At 43.5% G+C, this 15,121-nt stretch overlaps 1 protein-coding gene across 1 annotated transcript; it reads left to right on the top strand.

Annotated features, from left to right (window-relative positions):
- The first annotated feature begins 993 nt into the window (after window positions 1-993).
- pargl (poly (ADP-ribose) glycohydrolase, like) lies at window positions 994-12,805 on the top strand. Its single transcript, XM_080510339.1, has 16 exons — window positions 994-1,129; window positions 4,928-6,550; window positions 7,102-7,191; window positions 7,735-7,833; window positions 7,912-7,983; window positions 8,064-8,150; window positions 8,350-8,510; window positions 8,999-9,078; window positions 9,170-9,242; window positions 9,357-9,432; window positions 9,718-9,865; window positions 9,952-10,030; window positions 10,594-10,702; window positions 10,790-10,889; window positions 11,959-12,087; window positions 12,668-12,805. The coding sequence occupies exons 2-16, from the start codon at window positions 4,928-4,930 to the stop codon at window positions 12,793-12,795; spliced, it is 3,054 nt and encodes a 1,017-aa protein (XP_080366465.1). The 5' UTR covers window positions 994-1,129; the 3' UTR covers window positions 12,796-12,805.
- The last annotated feature ends 2,316 nt before the right edge of the window (window positions 12,806-15,121 follow it).

Here is a 15,121-nt window from a genome sequence, read left to right on the forward strand (position 1 = left end):
CACAACACTATATCAACTTATAAAAGATGAAATAGTAGAAAACAATTGAATTGATACCACTGAATATTAATCTTTTAATATTTCGCTATTTATGAAGATTAAAAAAAATGATGAACATGAAATCAGATATAAAACTCATTTTCACACATTCTTCTATGTGTCCAAATATTTATTTCTGCTGTAAATATATTTAATGACGAAACATGATGAAATAATGATTTAATGTTATATTTACTTAATTAATTTTAATATAAGTTCGGTTTTCATTCAGTTTTGAAGCTTTGCTGTGTTGTTTTCCCCCACGCAGAGAATATTATTCTTAAAAGTCAACATTTATAAATAATGTATTAGATGAAATACGATTATACATGTAAATTTGCATGAAAATAAAAATGGAATTTAGAGCCAGAAAAAGGATTTCCCTCTGCAGTTAACTAAGTATTCTATTCTATTCTATTCTATTCAACTTGTTTATATTCAAAATAACATTATAATGTAGCAGTTAAAAAAAAAAAAAAAGAATATAAAGAGTCGGTTGATACGTTTCTTTCATCAAGCAAGTGTTAAAAGCATTACTATTAACAATACTGCTACTTATCATAATAATAGTAATAATAATAATAATAATAATAATAATAATAATTTAATTCGAACATGTGAAAAACATTTGTGCGCGTGCACACAGATACACAGATATGCAAAATACTCAGATACCTATACATATCCATATTTAAGCCCCTTGTACATAATCTATATCATTATTAACTTTACATTTTATGAAACTATATTTACGCAAAACTAGTGTACATAATATTGCCTGATTTAAAAAAAAAGTTCATAACATGTACTTTTATATGATTATACTGATGTAATATTAGTTTATAACCGTATACTGGTGTGAGTAAATGAGTAGAGTAGGTAACGCAGTAACGCAGTAACGCAGTAACGCAGTAACTGAGTAACTGAGGGTCAATGATTTTCTTTTTGAACTTTCACTTTCACTTCAGGGAAAAACTCCCCTTGGCCAGGCTGCGTCCGAGCGGCTGCGTTCGACGGGTTTCCAAGCGGTTCTTCGACCTAAACGCCGCGGTGAACGTCCGAGCCGCGGGCCCGCTGTCCGGACAAGAAGGTGAGGCGACGTTCGCGTCGAGTTCTCGGCGAGTTTTTTGCACTTTTGTGCGTGTTTTCTTGTGACTCCGCGCGTCACCGCGGCGCGCGCAGCGTCTCGACGCTCCTTCGTCGCCAGCAAATCCCACAAAACTTCACCAGAACAAGCTTAAAACGTCGAAACCAAAGTAGTTTGTTTTTTTTACGGATTAACTGCAGTTATTCCGCCTTTCCTGACGTGTTAAAAAAAATTTTTGTGTAGATTTTTTTTGTTGTGCGTGTGTGTGTTGTAGTGAGTTGTGTTGCTGGAGGGACGTCCGGCTGCACGCACGCAGCGTCGAACGCCCCCGTGACGTCATGACGCCCATGATGGGAAGTTCGGTTCATTTTACTGACTCGATTTAAAAAAATATTTTTTTTAATTTTAGCGAGTCATTCACTAAAAATGAACTGGGTGTTTTTGTCATTTCTGCTCCATTTTCACCCGCTCATTGTGCTCCACTACTGTACCTTTATTAAACATTAAATACATGATTAAATAAACCAAATATTCATGATGGCAAATAATAATATATAAAGGAGTCGTCACCCAGAAATCCCATGTTTCCTTGTTAAAACATGTATATTGGCGTTGGACTTCAGGCCAAACTGGCCTGAAAATATGGAGTTTGAAAGTTAAACTTTTAATTTTTTTGCTGTTTTTTAATTTTTTTTGTTCAAACCAGAATCAGCCACAAGGGGGTGCCACCCCAAAATGGGAGGCTTTGATTGTCATCATCACACGAGGTTAATATCAACCAAGTGATTCCCAAACAACCCTGACAATCTCTGGGGTTCTTTGCTCTATGGCTTGGACGTTTGTAGACGACTCCACAATGTTTTTTTATTTAAATTTTTCACGTGAGCAAAGGACCGCTATGCTATCACAATTATTGATGCGTCCTGTCGCCAATCAGCGCACCAAACATCCAGTCAATATCGTGCATGAGAGGAAGTTGCAGTCTGAAAATCGTCCATGTTTGATTCAATTATTGTTCCTAATATATTTAAATAATTGATTTGAAGGGATTTAAGGGAGACTGGCTACGTAAGAATGTCAGGTGACGACTCCTTTAAACAGTTTAATTTCGGTCAGTCCCGAATCAGTAAAGTGACTCACTGATTCTGAGCCATTCGTTCATGACTCACAACATCCCTATTGACAAACATGGCCGGAAATAGAATGAAATACATGGTTGTACTCGACAGGCTGCCGTTTCTGAGCGCTCACGCGATTGCCCTGGAATTTGAATAGAAACTTTAAACTTTTTTTCCAACCACACAAGGAAGTTAAAGTCTGAGTGACCGTACGTTCTGGAGGTTCTGTCTGGGGTTCCACTTTAAGCTGACATTGTCATCTGGAAAGCCTGAAGCTCGGCCAACTCCGCCCTCTGACGGAACAAGTACCAAAAGAACGAGCCCAACGAAGAACACCATGCCCCCCGCCAAATTAAAAGCCCCCCCCCCCCAGTAGTCGACGGCAGGCTGGAATGAGGTGGCGCTGGATGCTGTGAACGAGCTCGCCGCTAAAATGGATGAGTTCGGGATTCGGCTACTGGAACTCTCCGCCGCCGTGGTCAGCCTGACAAGGCTTGGCGAGACGAACGCGGCGGAGGTAAACGAGTGTCAAGACAAAGTCCCAACGACTGGAGGATGAAAGTCGGGAGCTGAAAGAGACGGCGTTGGAGCTGGAGCGGCACGAGAGGCGGCGGAACCCGAAGTTGATTCGCTTCAAAGCAGGATTTCTGCAAAGCCGACCGGCTGGCGCGAGCTGCTGCGCGGCCCAAGATGGCGGCGGCCGGGACGGAGGGGCGGCGGGTGTACTACAGAGGCCATGTTGGGTACATTGATGGTGCGAGAGTTGAGGTAGTCGTACCTCTACAGAACTCAGCGGGTGATCGACCTGCCACTGGGAGAACCCCACATCGAACCCGGACCCAAAATATAACAACTGCCTGAATTGTTATTAAAAAAAATATATTATATATATATATACACACACACACACACATATAAAAATACATACACACATATAGAAATGTGTGTATGTATGTGTTTTATTTATTTATTTTTGTTATAATTTCCTTCTGTTTTTAGTGCTGTTAACATGTCTGAAAGGTGCTATATAGATATAGTTCTATTTTTTATATATATATATATATATAAAATACATACACACATATATAAATGTGTATGTTTTATTTATTAACTTTTCTTATGTTATATTTTTCTTCTGTTTTTAGTGCTATTAACATATCTGAAAGGTGCTATATAAATATAGTTCTATTTTATATATATATATATATGTGTGTGTTTTATTTATTGATGCATTCATTATTATTTCCTTCATCATCGCTAGGAGAACCAGGTTTTCTACCGTCGTACATCCAAACCAGATCAAATACGTTGCAGTTTTTAAAACCAGGTTTTAGAGTCATGTTATTTTATTTTATTTCTTTATTGTATTTGATTGTTTTTTAGTTATATATGTGTGTTTTATTTGTTTGTCATGTTCAGTGTGATTTATGCAGTTGATACATCTAGTATTTATTTTGGCATTCTATAGTTTTTTTTGAGTGTGGTTTATTTATTGATTGATTGATTGATATTTATTATTTTTAGTGTCATTTATTCAATTTGCACTTCAGTATTCTCGTGTTTTTAATGTGGTTTATTTACTCATTTATTAAATTTGTAGTTATTTATTTATTCTTTTAATGTGGTTTTCTCGTTTAGTTGTTGAGTTTTATGATTAAAATATACTGTATTTTACTGTTTGATTGATTTGTCAAATTATTCATTTCGCCCCCTTTTGCATTTCTTACGTTTGTTTCGACGTTCCAGCAGAATCTTCTCCTCTGAGGTTCACTAATGATTCACTGCAGCAGGCTGACGCAGGTACATTTGAGTACTTTTGGTATCAAAGGTCACGTCTCGACACCGGCGAGTACAGAGGGTAATCACAAAACACTCGGTGGGCCAGTGTATCTGGAGCAGCTTTTTAAAACTACAATATCCAGCTTTTTTTGTCTGTACGATAACACGACATACAATAAAGACTTGTCTTATTTCGTCTTGAGCTGCTTCTCGTCCACGTCCACGCGAGGCAAGACGGTCCGTTTTTATTTTCTTTCCCCGGTGTTCTCAAAGAAACGTACGTCCACGCGTCACAACACGGCGTAGTACATACGCCAGGCCTTTAGGTGGCGCTGTGACTCACCAGCAGCAGATGCGACTTCGCATTAACTTGCACAAAATAACCTCTGAAATACTTTAAACACACGTCAGCGAACCGACACCCAGTCCTCACTACCATCATGTATACAACACAGTACTGGATATATTAATACTACAGTTTATGGACTTTACCTCCAGACAGAAGTACCTGGATCAGCTTCCTGTTGCTGCTCCTCAGAGTCGCACACTTTTATTTTTATCCGGGAAATCCCACATTTACCAGGTTTTTCCCGTTTGAAATCGAGCGGCTGTCTGATTTAAAAAGTGACGTTTGAGTCTAGCGCCCCCATACGTCAGTGGTGGGGGACAAGAACTGCAACCGCAGGCCGGCAACTTTATTAAAAGTGAAATGTACAAATAAAAACAACTTAAAAAAATAGCCTAATTTTACACATGATCATGACAAAACTGAAAACGAAACAAAAAAAGAAAATGCAGAGGAAAAATTTTACCAATATTTTGGAGACCCTCAAAAATTTCTCAAATCACATGAAATGTTGTGTAAACGGAACCTGAACTCTCTGAACTCTTGTCGCTCCCACAGATGGCCATGAAGCCCCATGAAGACAGCCGCAACGTCAGGGCCGTCCTCCAACCTGAGCTGCAACCGATGTCCAACAGGGAGACTGAGGACATGAGGAGACATGACGGAAGACGTCCTGGTAGTCACAGCGGCTCCTCGTCCTTGTCCCCGTCTTCTCATCTGCCTGACGGTACCTCAAACGAAAGCGGTAGACAGCGAGGGAAAGGCCAGGAGGACCAGGACATGGAGACAGAGCCAAGTAGTGGAGGTGGCTACGGTCAGGCAAGGTCTTCTCCCTCTCTTCATATGACCTTATCGTACCAAAGTCCCTACAGTGCACAAGAAATGTGGGAAGGAAAAGACCTGGAGAACCAGCGCATGGAGACAGAGCGCGGCGGAGGACAGGCTGGCTTGTCCCCACATACTTCAATGTCCCTTGTTCCGTCCAACAGACCCATGGACTGGGACATGGAGGACCAGAAGATGATGAAGCAGCAAGGCTGGGGAGGTGATGTCAGTCATGCCAGCTCTTCTTCCTGTCCTCCGTCTTCTCCATCAGCCCGAAGTACCCAGTATCGAAACGAGGGATTGGGAGGGACCAGCTCTTCTTCCTGTCGTCCATCCTCTCCATCAGGCCGTAGTACCCAGTATCGAAACGAGGGATTGGGAGGGACCAGCTCTTCTTCCTGTCGTCCATCCTCTCCATCAGGCCGTAGTACCCAGTATCGAAACGAGGGATTGGGAGGGACAGGTCCAGGAAGGCAGGAGATGAAGACACAGTCTGGCAGTGGAGACCATTATGGTGCTGCCAGCTCTTCTTCCTGTCGTCCACCTTCTCCATCAGGCCGTAGTACCCAGTATCGAAACGAGGGATTGGGAGGGACCAGCTCTTCTTCCTGTCGTCCACCTTCTCCATCAGGCCGTAGTACCCAGTATCGAAACGAGGGATTGGGAGGGACCAGCTCTTCTTCCTGTCGTCCACCTTCTCCATCAGGCCGTAGTACCCAGTATCGAAACGAGGGATTGGGAGGGACAGGTCCAGGAAGGCAGGAGACGAAGACACAGTCTGGCAGTGGAGACCATTATGGTGCTGCCAGCTCTTCTTCCTATCGTCCACCTTCTCCATCAGGCCGTAGTACCCAGTATCGAAACGAGGGATTGGGAGGGACCAGCTCTTCTTCCTGTCGTCCACCTTCTCCATCAGGCCATAGTACCCAGTATCGAAATGAGGGATTGGGAGGGACAGGTCCAGGAAGGCAGGAGACGAAGCCAAAGTCTGGCAGTGGAGACCATTATGGTGCTGGCAGCTCTTCTTCCTGTCGTCCACCTTCTCCATCAACCCGAAGTACCCAGTATCGAAATGAGGGATCGGGCGGGACAGGTCCAGAGAGACAGGAGACAAAGCCAAAGTCTGGCAGTGGAGACCATTATGGTGCTGGCAGCCCGTACTACACCCCCCCATCGTCTCCGCCGCCCCAACAGTTTGAAAGTGAGGGATGGGAAGCCAGAAAACCGATGGACGAGGAGTGGAAGGAGGCTGGCGCGTCATCCTGCTGCGCCTTAACGAAGCTGAAACGAATTCAGGACTGCAGAGACGACCTGGGACCGCTGAAGCCCAGCAAGAAGCACACGGTCCTCGTTGACGTAAGACTCTCCTCTGCCCTCTACTGGTGAAAGTCACGAACTGCGGTGACGCTCCCAGTTGCATTAATGTCATTACGTCGTCAGTTTGCTCGTCAGCATTGCCTCTTTCTTCTCTCCAGGCATGTTGTTTTTTTTCCTTTACAACATACCTTTCACGTGTTTCGACTGGATTCTGCCGTCGTCAACGACATTTCTGACAAAGACGGTAGAATCCAGTCGAAACATGTCAAAAGTATGTTGTGGGGAAAAGAAAAAAAAACAAACTTCCAGAGGGATCTTTCCCGTCCTCGTCTGTGACACACTTGACACTGGAGTACAGTTACTAGTTACTCCCTTAATAAAAGTAATATTGGTCACTGTGGATAGAGGCTAAGGTTTGTTGCGGTCGGGCATCTTGCCATCGTGAAGACAGACTCGTTCATTCAAGAGGCAGTAAACAGCAGTTTCGTTTTGCGTTTTCTTTAATTTTTTTGCGATTGTAAGCAAGCAACTTTGCTCTTGAGATGTTTTGAATCTTTCCGTGAAGACGTTCTGTCCTCTTTACTCTCCAGAGTGATGCTTTCAACAGAGAACGTCGGATCGTTCCTTTTGAAGGAATGCACGTCTGGAACGCGATCTTCGTGAAGCTGCCGTGCGCGCAGGTGAGTATCTCGAATTGATAACCACGCGACCCAATAACCCTACAACCCAATAACTCGGTCAGCCGATAACCCAGCGACCTGAGAACCCCACGACCCGATTACCTCGCGACTCGATAACTCAGCGACGTGATAATCCCACGACCTGATAAGTCAACGACCCCATAACTTGGTAACTCAATAACCCCACGACACGATACCCTGCAACGTCACTTCACAACAACAATGGCAGACTACATGCAGCAGATCGAGCTCCAGAATCTATTTGGTTTTACATGTTCCGTGCCTCCATTTTTGGTGTATTTCTTTGGCAGAGTTACAGCACCCCCTACAGGCCTGGCCTATGTATTACATCGCTTTTGGGGTTATTTTTATGGCGCTTTATGTGGATTGGTTGAAAAAAAAAGAAAAAAAGAACAACAGCTAGTCGTGGCTCCAGTGGGCAGGACCAAAGGTCACACTCCCTTTGTTAGCGTTAGAAATGCTCGGTGGCCGAGAAACGACGGGAAAGCTAACGGATGTACATTTTGTACGACAACTTCACAGAACACGAGTCAAGGCAATCAGGACTCCCGGTGGAAGCAGATCAAGAAACAACTGGGCCTCTTGGCTTCCAAGACAACAGTGGGCGTCCGAGAAGTGGCGGTACGTCGACGCACGCTCAGCGTTTAGCCGCCCCGTCACCACGGAAACCCCAAACGTATCTTGTGCTTCCTTCACCAGGAGACCATCCTCAGTTTCAACCCCAAGTACAGTGGCCAGTGGTCGTTCGAATCTCTCTCTAAATTCACTCAGGTCAGTGAACGCGTCCCGTCACGCACCCCGCCGCTTCCTGAACCCGCCACCGGTCAACCGTCCCATTGTCTCCTCCGCAGTCCCTCCCCAGAAAAGATAATTACGTCTACGAGTTGTTTCCGAAGATCGCCGCCTTGGCCATGAAGCTGCCGGAGAAAGTGCAGACGGTATTTTAGTTTGAAACATTTCAAGCTTTTGTTCCTTTTTGTTTTTTTCCCCCTCAAAAAACAACATAAAGTAATTAAATGTTTCTTCTAATCTCTACAATGTGTAAAACTATTTGATCATAATGAAAAAATGTTTCCGTTTGGTTCCAGATAAGCTTCGACGCTCTTGACACGAGTTTTCTCCCCCCGTTGTTTTCAGGCCATCCCGCTGCTTCGCGCCGGACACGTCGCCGCCGTCACTCTGTCGCAGGCGCAGATCGCCTGCCTGCTCGCCAACGCCTTCTTCTGCACGTTTCCCCACCGCAACGCGTCCACGCCCAACGCCGAGTACCACAACTACCCCAGCATCAACTTCAGCAGGTCGGACGCAGGAACCGTTGCAGGAACAGACAGAGATTGTCGTTCGCGCAGCTTTGATGTCCTTCTGCCGTTCTGACGTCTTTAACGCCCTGCAGCTTCTTTTCTCCAGCTCTAATGTCTCTGGCTCTATTGTATCCAGCTCTAGCTTCTCTATCTATTGTATCCAGCTCTATCGTCTCCAGCTTTAACGTCTTTAGCTCTATCATATCCACCTCTATTGCATCCACTCTATCGACTCCAGCTCTATCGTCTCCAGCTCTAATGTCTCTAGCTCTATCGTCTCCAGCTCTATCGTTTCCAGCTCTACCGTCTCCAGCTCTAATGTCTCCAGCTCTATCGTCTCCAGCTCTAATGTCTCCAGCTCTATCGTCTCCAGCTCTATCGTCTCCAGCTCTAATGTCTCCAGCTCTATCGTCTCCAGCTCTAATGTCTCCAGCTCTATCGTCTTCCTGTCATTCCGTTACGGTTCAATGTCTCATTGTCTTCAGTCTGTTTGGAAACCGGTTGGAGAGGAAGAACGAGAAGCTGAGAGCCGTCATGCACTACTTCAAGGTGGTGACCGACAAGAGTGAGTTTTCTGAGCACCTCGTCTTCTCCTCCTCCCTGACGACTGTTGGTGAAACTCTGTCCTCTCTATTCTCTCTATCCTCTCTCGGCAGGGACGAACCTCGACGGCCTGGTGACGTTTGAGCGACGCCTCCTCCGAGATGCAGACCAGCCTGACTGGAGGAGGTGAAGACCTCCACCACTTCTTCACGAAAGCCCATCGTAACGCAACATGAAGCTCACTGTGTGTGTGTGTGTGTGTGTGTGTGTGTGTGTGTGTGTGTGTGTGTGTGTGTGCAGCGGCTCAGAGAAGATCAACAAGCTTTACGTCTCATCTGACGGTCACATTGAGAAGGAAGGTAGCGGTCTGCTGCAGGTGAGAGTCGTGTGTGTGTGTGTGTGTGTGTGTGTGTGTGTGTGTGTGTGTGTGTGTGTGTGTGTGTGTGTGTGTGTGTGTGTGTGTGTGTGTGTGTGTGTGTGTGTGTTCATATGTATCTGGGTGGGTGAGTGTACGTGTGTAGAAATGCATTGATATTCACCTGCGTGTATGTCTGTGTGTATTTCTTTAAATATGTGTGTGTGTGTGTGTGTGTGTGTGTGTGTGTGTGTGTGTGTGTGTGTGTGTGTGTGTGTGTGTGTGTGTGTGTGTGTGTGTGTGCAGGTGGACTTCGCCAACAGCTTGATCGGCGGAGGGGTTCTAGGTTCTGGTCTCGTCCAGGAGGAGATTTTGTTCATCATCAACCCAGAGCTCCTCGTGTCGCGACTCTTCACCGAGAGGCTGCAGGACAACGAGTGTCTCATCATCACGGGTGCACACACACACACACACACACACACACACACACACACACACACCGCTCCGCCTCCCCTAACCTGGATGTTTTGTGGCCCTCAGGGTCGCAGCAGTTCAGCCACTACTCGGGTTACAGCGACACCTTCCTGTGGCTCGGCGCTTGCGAGGAGACGCTGCCCAGGTGTGACTTCCTGTTTTCCTTCTTCCCCGCCGCCGTTCTTGTCCGCCGCGTCACGACTCCGCCCCGTGTTCACTCGCTCCCTCCGTCACGACACGGCTCCACCTGCCGGACGTCGGCTCGAATCGTTTCACCAAAACGTGGGATCGCCGCCGTCGTTGCTCTCGTGTCAAAGACGTGCTCTGCTGTACGGTGTTTCGGTTTAAACGGTTCCCCTGTTGACTGGTGACCGGCTAGCTGGCGCCAGCTGTTGGCGGCAGCCGACGTTGAAGTGAGGACAAACAAACGGTCTGATACCCGGTGGCGTTCTCCGGGACGGCTTTGGGTTTAGGTCGGGTTTTTAAAAATCTGCTGTGACGGAGGAGGGGGGGGAGGAGGAGACGTTGTTGGTCACCAGTTAACAAGGAAACCAGTTAGTCCAAAACACCACCCGCCATCCCGGGTTGCTTAGAAGTTACTAGAAGAGTATGAGGTACTGACACGTAATGGAGAAGCCATAGAACGGAGTCGAGTCGGTACCCAAGGTGTGAGAGACCTTTGACCTTTGACCTCTGGCCGGCGTTCAGGGACGGATGGTCTCGGCTCCAGAGGCAGATCGTGGCCCTGGACGCTCTTCACTACCGGAACTGGAAGGAGCAGTTCAGGATGGACAAGATCAAGCGGGAGCTCAACAAGGTGAGACCTCCCCCCCCCACACACACACGCCAAACCCCTCCCCCCTCCCCCGCCGTTCTCACCTACTCTGCTCGTCTCCCCCGGAAGGCGTACTGCGGCTTTAAGGGACGCCTGCACCACGACGACCCCGACATCGCCACGGGAAAGTGGGGCTGCGGCGCTTTTAACGGAGACCCTCAGCTCAAAGGTGACGGCGACCGGAATCTTCCTCTTCCTCCTCTTCCTCCTCCTAAGACAGGACATCAGCCGCTTTCTCTCGCCGTTTGTTATTTTTAGCCTCGTTTCAAAATGAGCTTTGAGGTTAAATGAGATTTTGATGGAAGACGAGTTCTGAGCTTCACTTTGAAACTCGGTTTGGACGAATCTTGGATTCATTTTGTGCAGTTTTAGATTATTTTAGATCAGATTTGGGTTTGATTTTAGGCTGAGGTGGGGCTTCTTTTAGGTTCGTTTGAAACTTGATCTCACGTCAGCTTTTAAAAAAATGTTTTAATTGGTTAAGTTAAAAAGAAACAATAAACTTGAGGTGAAAACCACTAAATTAACATAATTCAGATTTTTTTTTTTGGTCCAATTTTAGATTTATATATTATATTATATTATATTATATTATATTATATTATATTATATTATATTATATTATATTATATTATATTATATTATATTATATTATATTATATTATATTATATTATATTATATTATATTATATTATATTATATTAGAGATTTAGATTATTTTGAGTTTTTTAGATTTGACTATAAATCAGTTTTAAACTTGACCTGAGACTAATACTGAGACTTATAATTTTATTTTAATTTGATTTTTGAGAGTTTTAGATTTAAGTGTTGGGACTAGCTTTTACAAATTCTGGACCAATTTTTGCTGGAAATTTTGCTGGTTTAACTGTAACTTGAGATTCAATTATGTTTATTTGAAACTTTTTTTTTTTATTTTAATTTTTGACTAATCCGATTGGTTTACGCAACAAAAACTAAAAACTTTCGTAGCAGCGACGAGCGGCTTCCTGTTGTTTCAGTGTAAAAACGCACATCATTTTCAAAACGTTTAAACGTGAAACTTTTATGAAATGAAAATTATTTGATTTAATTAGCAGATACATTTTTGACACGTTTATCTTAAATTTCGACTAACGACAGTTTTTGCAGGATTTTAAAGCAGATTTTCGCTGGTTTTATACTTAAATTTTCGACTTTATCTTTGGTTTTAATGTCTTTGTTCGTCGCTGGACCTCCAGCCGTGATCCAGCTGATGGCGGCGGCGAAGGCCGGCCGAGGTTTGGCCTTCTTCACCTTCAACAACAAGCAGCTGGAGCGAGACCTGCAGAAAATACACCACCTGCTGGTCACCAAGGGTATTACAGTCGGTGAGCAGTTTCTCTCAGCTCCTTCATTTAAAATCGGATTATTTCTTCAAACATCATTTAGGATTTTTTTAGGTGGGGGAGGGGGAGTTAATGATTAGAATTAATAACTTTATATCACAAATTCTAACTATACTTTTGGGTCTATTTCAATGTATTTTATTAGAATTCGGTTAGGGTAGTTAATTTATTCCAACACTATATTTTCCAATGTTTTCTGTTGCCTTTCTTGTCCTTTATATCAAATTATTTATTCTTTTCTTAAAATTGTCTTAAATTCCTCATTCCTTATTATTGTAATTTGACTTAATGCATTTTTTCCCTGCATTTATTTATTTTTATTAGTTTTTGAATTTGATGAAAATATTAAAGCCATGAAAAAACATTTTAAGAAGTTAAACAACTCATAAAATTAAGGAATTATAGGAAAACTTTACTTATTGTACTCTTTGCATTGTTTATCTGACAAAATCCACTTTGACCATTTTACCAAACATCCAAAAAGACAAATTACTTTGAAAGTTCCACACATTCTGTTCAGGAAGTCAGTGGAGTTTTTTAAGCATTCATTGTTTGTGTGCAGGCAAACTGTACGGGCTCCTGCAGGACTACTGCACCAAGCTGCAGAGGGCCCAGGTCGGACTCTTCGACTTCCTCTGGGGGACGATCGCAAGCCAGGGTCCGAAGAAACACCAGAGCAGCCACCTGTGAAGTGGGCGGGGTCGGGTGGGAAAGGGGGCGTGGTCATATGATGAGTGGGTGGGGTGCGGGGTCTGTGAGATAAGCCGTGAAGTGGGCGGAGTCTGGTTTAGTGTCCCCTGTAAAGTGGGCGGAGTCAACTTGGGGGGGAGTGGGAGGAGTTAGGCATTAGTGATCACGTGAAGTGGGCGGGGTCAGGATGGAATGGGCGGAGTCATCTGGTGAGCGGACGGGGTGAGGTCAGCTGTGAAGTGGGCGGAGTCAGTAGAGAAGTGAGTGGACTCAGCTGTGAAGGGGCGGGGTCAACTGATAAGTGGGCGGAGTCTAGTTGAGTGTTAGTTTGAGGGGAGGTGGGCAGGGTTAGTTGAGAAGTGGGTGGAGTCTGTCTTAGTGTCTCCTGTAAAGTGGGTGGAGCCAACTGGGCGAGTGGGAGGAGTTAGGCATCAGTGATCACGTGAAGTGGGCGGGGTCATCTTAGAATGGGCGGAGTCATCTGGTGGGTGGACAGGGTGAGGTGAGGTCAGCTGTGAAGTGGGCGGAGTCTAGTTGAGAAGTGGGGGGAGTCCAGTGCCTGTCGGCTCAGTTTTGAAGTGGGCGGGGTCAAGTTTGTCAGTTTGGGGGAGAGTGGGCGGGGTCAGTTGAGAAGTGGGCGGAGTCTCACAGACTGAAGGGACGGAAAACGACCAGATTGTCGTTTTGAGTTTGTGGTGATTTTGTTTTAAAAATGTCGCCACAATCATAAACGACATTAAAAAAAAAAAAAAAAAAAAAGCTGCTGTTGAGATTTATTGAAGTAAAACATGTCGATAGTAAACAAGGACGATAGAAACAAGGAATCGAATCGTTTTGCGTCTGTTTTAAAAATGATTGAATTGACTCGTGTCGTCCAAAAAAGAATGAGAAACCATTAAATTAACGTTAAAATAACTTAGTGAATATTAAAATGTGGATGATGTAGTTTAGTGGTTCCCAGATGTAGATTCTAGAAAGTGTCTTAATCTGCTTTTCCAGTTGGGAACCACTCATTTATTGAAAGCTTTTATTGTTAAAATCAGATAATAATCCAATTTAAGATAATAAACTGGCGTTTTCACTCACGCACACTGAAGTCTAACAGTAGAATTGATGCAAAATCTCTGAATTAATGTGTTTTTGTTTTGTTTTGTGCTCCACAAGCTGTAATCTGCAGTAATCTGCTTCCATCCACCGCCTCTAAATCTTCACGTTGTAACTGGCTGAACGTTTGCAAATGATTAAAGACTTAACAGTATTATCAATAAAGTAACTTTGTCTTTTCTTTTTGTTTTGTTCCGTGATCATCTTGAAACGCCTGTGTGTGTGTGTGTGTGGTTTCATTGCGAAGAAAACCCAACAGCACCCACTAGTGGCCTGGCATGTTAACTACATCATTTTCAACATGTAAAACTTATTTCCATGTAAATGAATGTTGTTTTAAATTCAAATTTAAAAGAGGTGGGTTTAAGATATTAAGTTTCCTGCGTTGACGCCGATCCAAATGTCCATTTTTTGTTTTATTTGTGGGGGGTGGCGCCTCCTTGTGGACGAATCTGGTGTGAACAAAGCCAGGAACACAACTTTTTACTTCCAGACTCGACTTCCCGTTGAATCAAAAAAAATTTAAAAGTCCTTCTTTTAACTGATAAAACTCTATCGTATCTTAAAGAGCTGTTTGTGTTCTTTAAAAAAAATATATAATGTATATATATTAATACAGTAAAACCTGTGAAGACAGGTGTCCTCTCTTTGGAGGGACGGGTCACGAGGACCCGTTGATATACTATAAGTTATTTAAAAGCACATAAATGAACCTATATACATGTATACAGAATAATTATTAAAAAAGATTTAATGTACTTTAGGGATCACATGCAGCCGAGTCTCATCTTGAGTCACCAGACTGGTAAAATATTACTATAATAACCTTTAAATTTCTTTGTTGTGGTCACGGTGTTATGGCTCCATTCTCCAGTTCTGATTATAATGTATCAGTCTCAAGTCAAGTTTAAAACTGATTTATAGTCAAATCTAAAAATGTTTTAATCTAAATCTATAATATAATATAATATATAAATCTAAAATTGGACCAAACCTTTAAAAAAAATCTGATTTATGTTAATTTAGTTGTTTTTACCTCAAGGTTATCGTTTCTTTTTAAGTTAACCAATTAAAAAAAAAAAATTAATAGTAAGTCGAGCCCTGAAACCTCAAAGAAAGAAGTGAAAAATAAACTTTTTGAAGCTGTTAGATTTTTTCCGTCATTAATAAAAAATTAACAGAGTTAAACATGTATAAACAAACAAATCAACAAACCTGGACA

Source organism: Blennius ocellaris, assembly GCF_963422515.1.
Source record: "Blennius ocellaris genome assembly, chromosome: 15".
NCBI lineage: Eukaryota > Metazoa > Chordata > Actinopteri > Blenniiformes > Blenniidae > Blennius > Blennius ocellaris.

What these genes read in the sequence shown, in the direction of transcription:
- pargl (XM_080510339.1), top strand. Translation starts at nt 4,928, where the DNA reads ATGGCCATGAAGCCCCATGAAGACAGCCGCAACGTCAGGGCCGTCCTC. An exon ending in AAGGTAGCGGTCTGCTGCAG is followed by an intron (nt 9,433 to 9,717) that starts GTGAGAGTCGTG and finishes GTGTGTGTGCAG; the next exon opens with GTGGACTTCGCCAACAGCTT. An exon ending in TCAAGCGGGAGCTCAACAAG is followed by an intron (nt 10,703 to 10,789) that starts GTGAGACCTCCC and finishes CTCCCCCGGAAG; the next exon opens with GCGTACTGCGGCTTTAAGGG.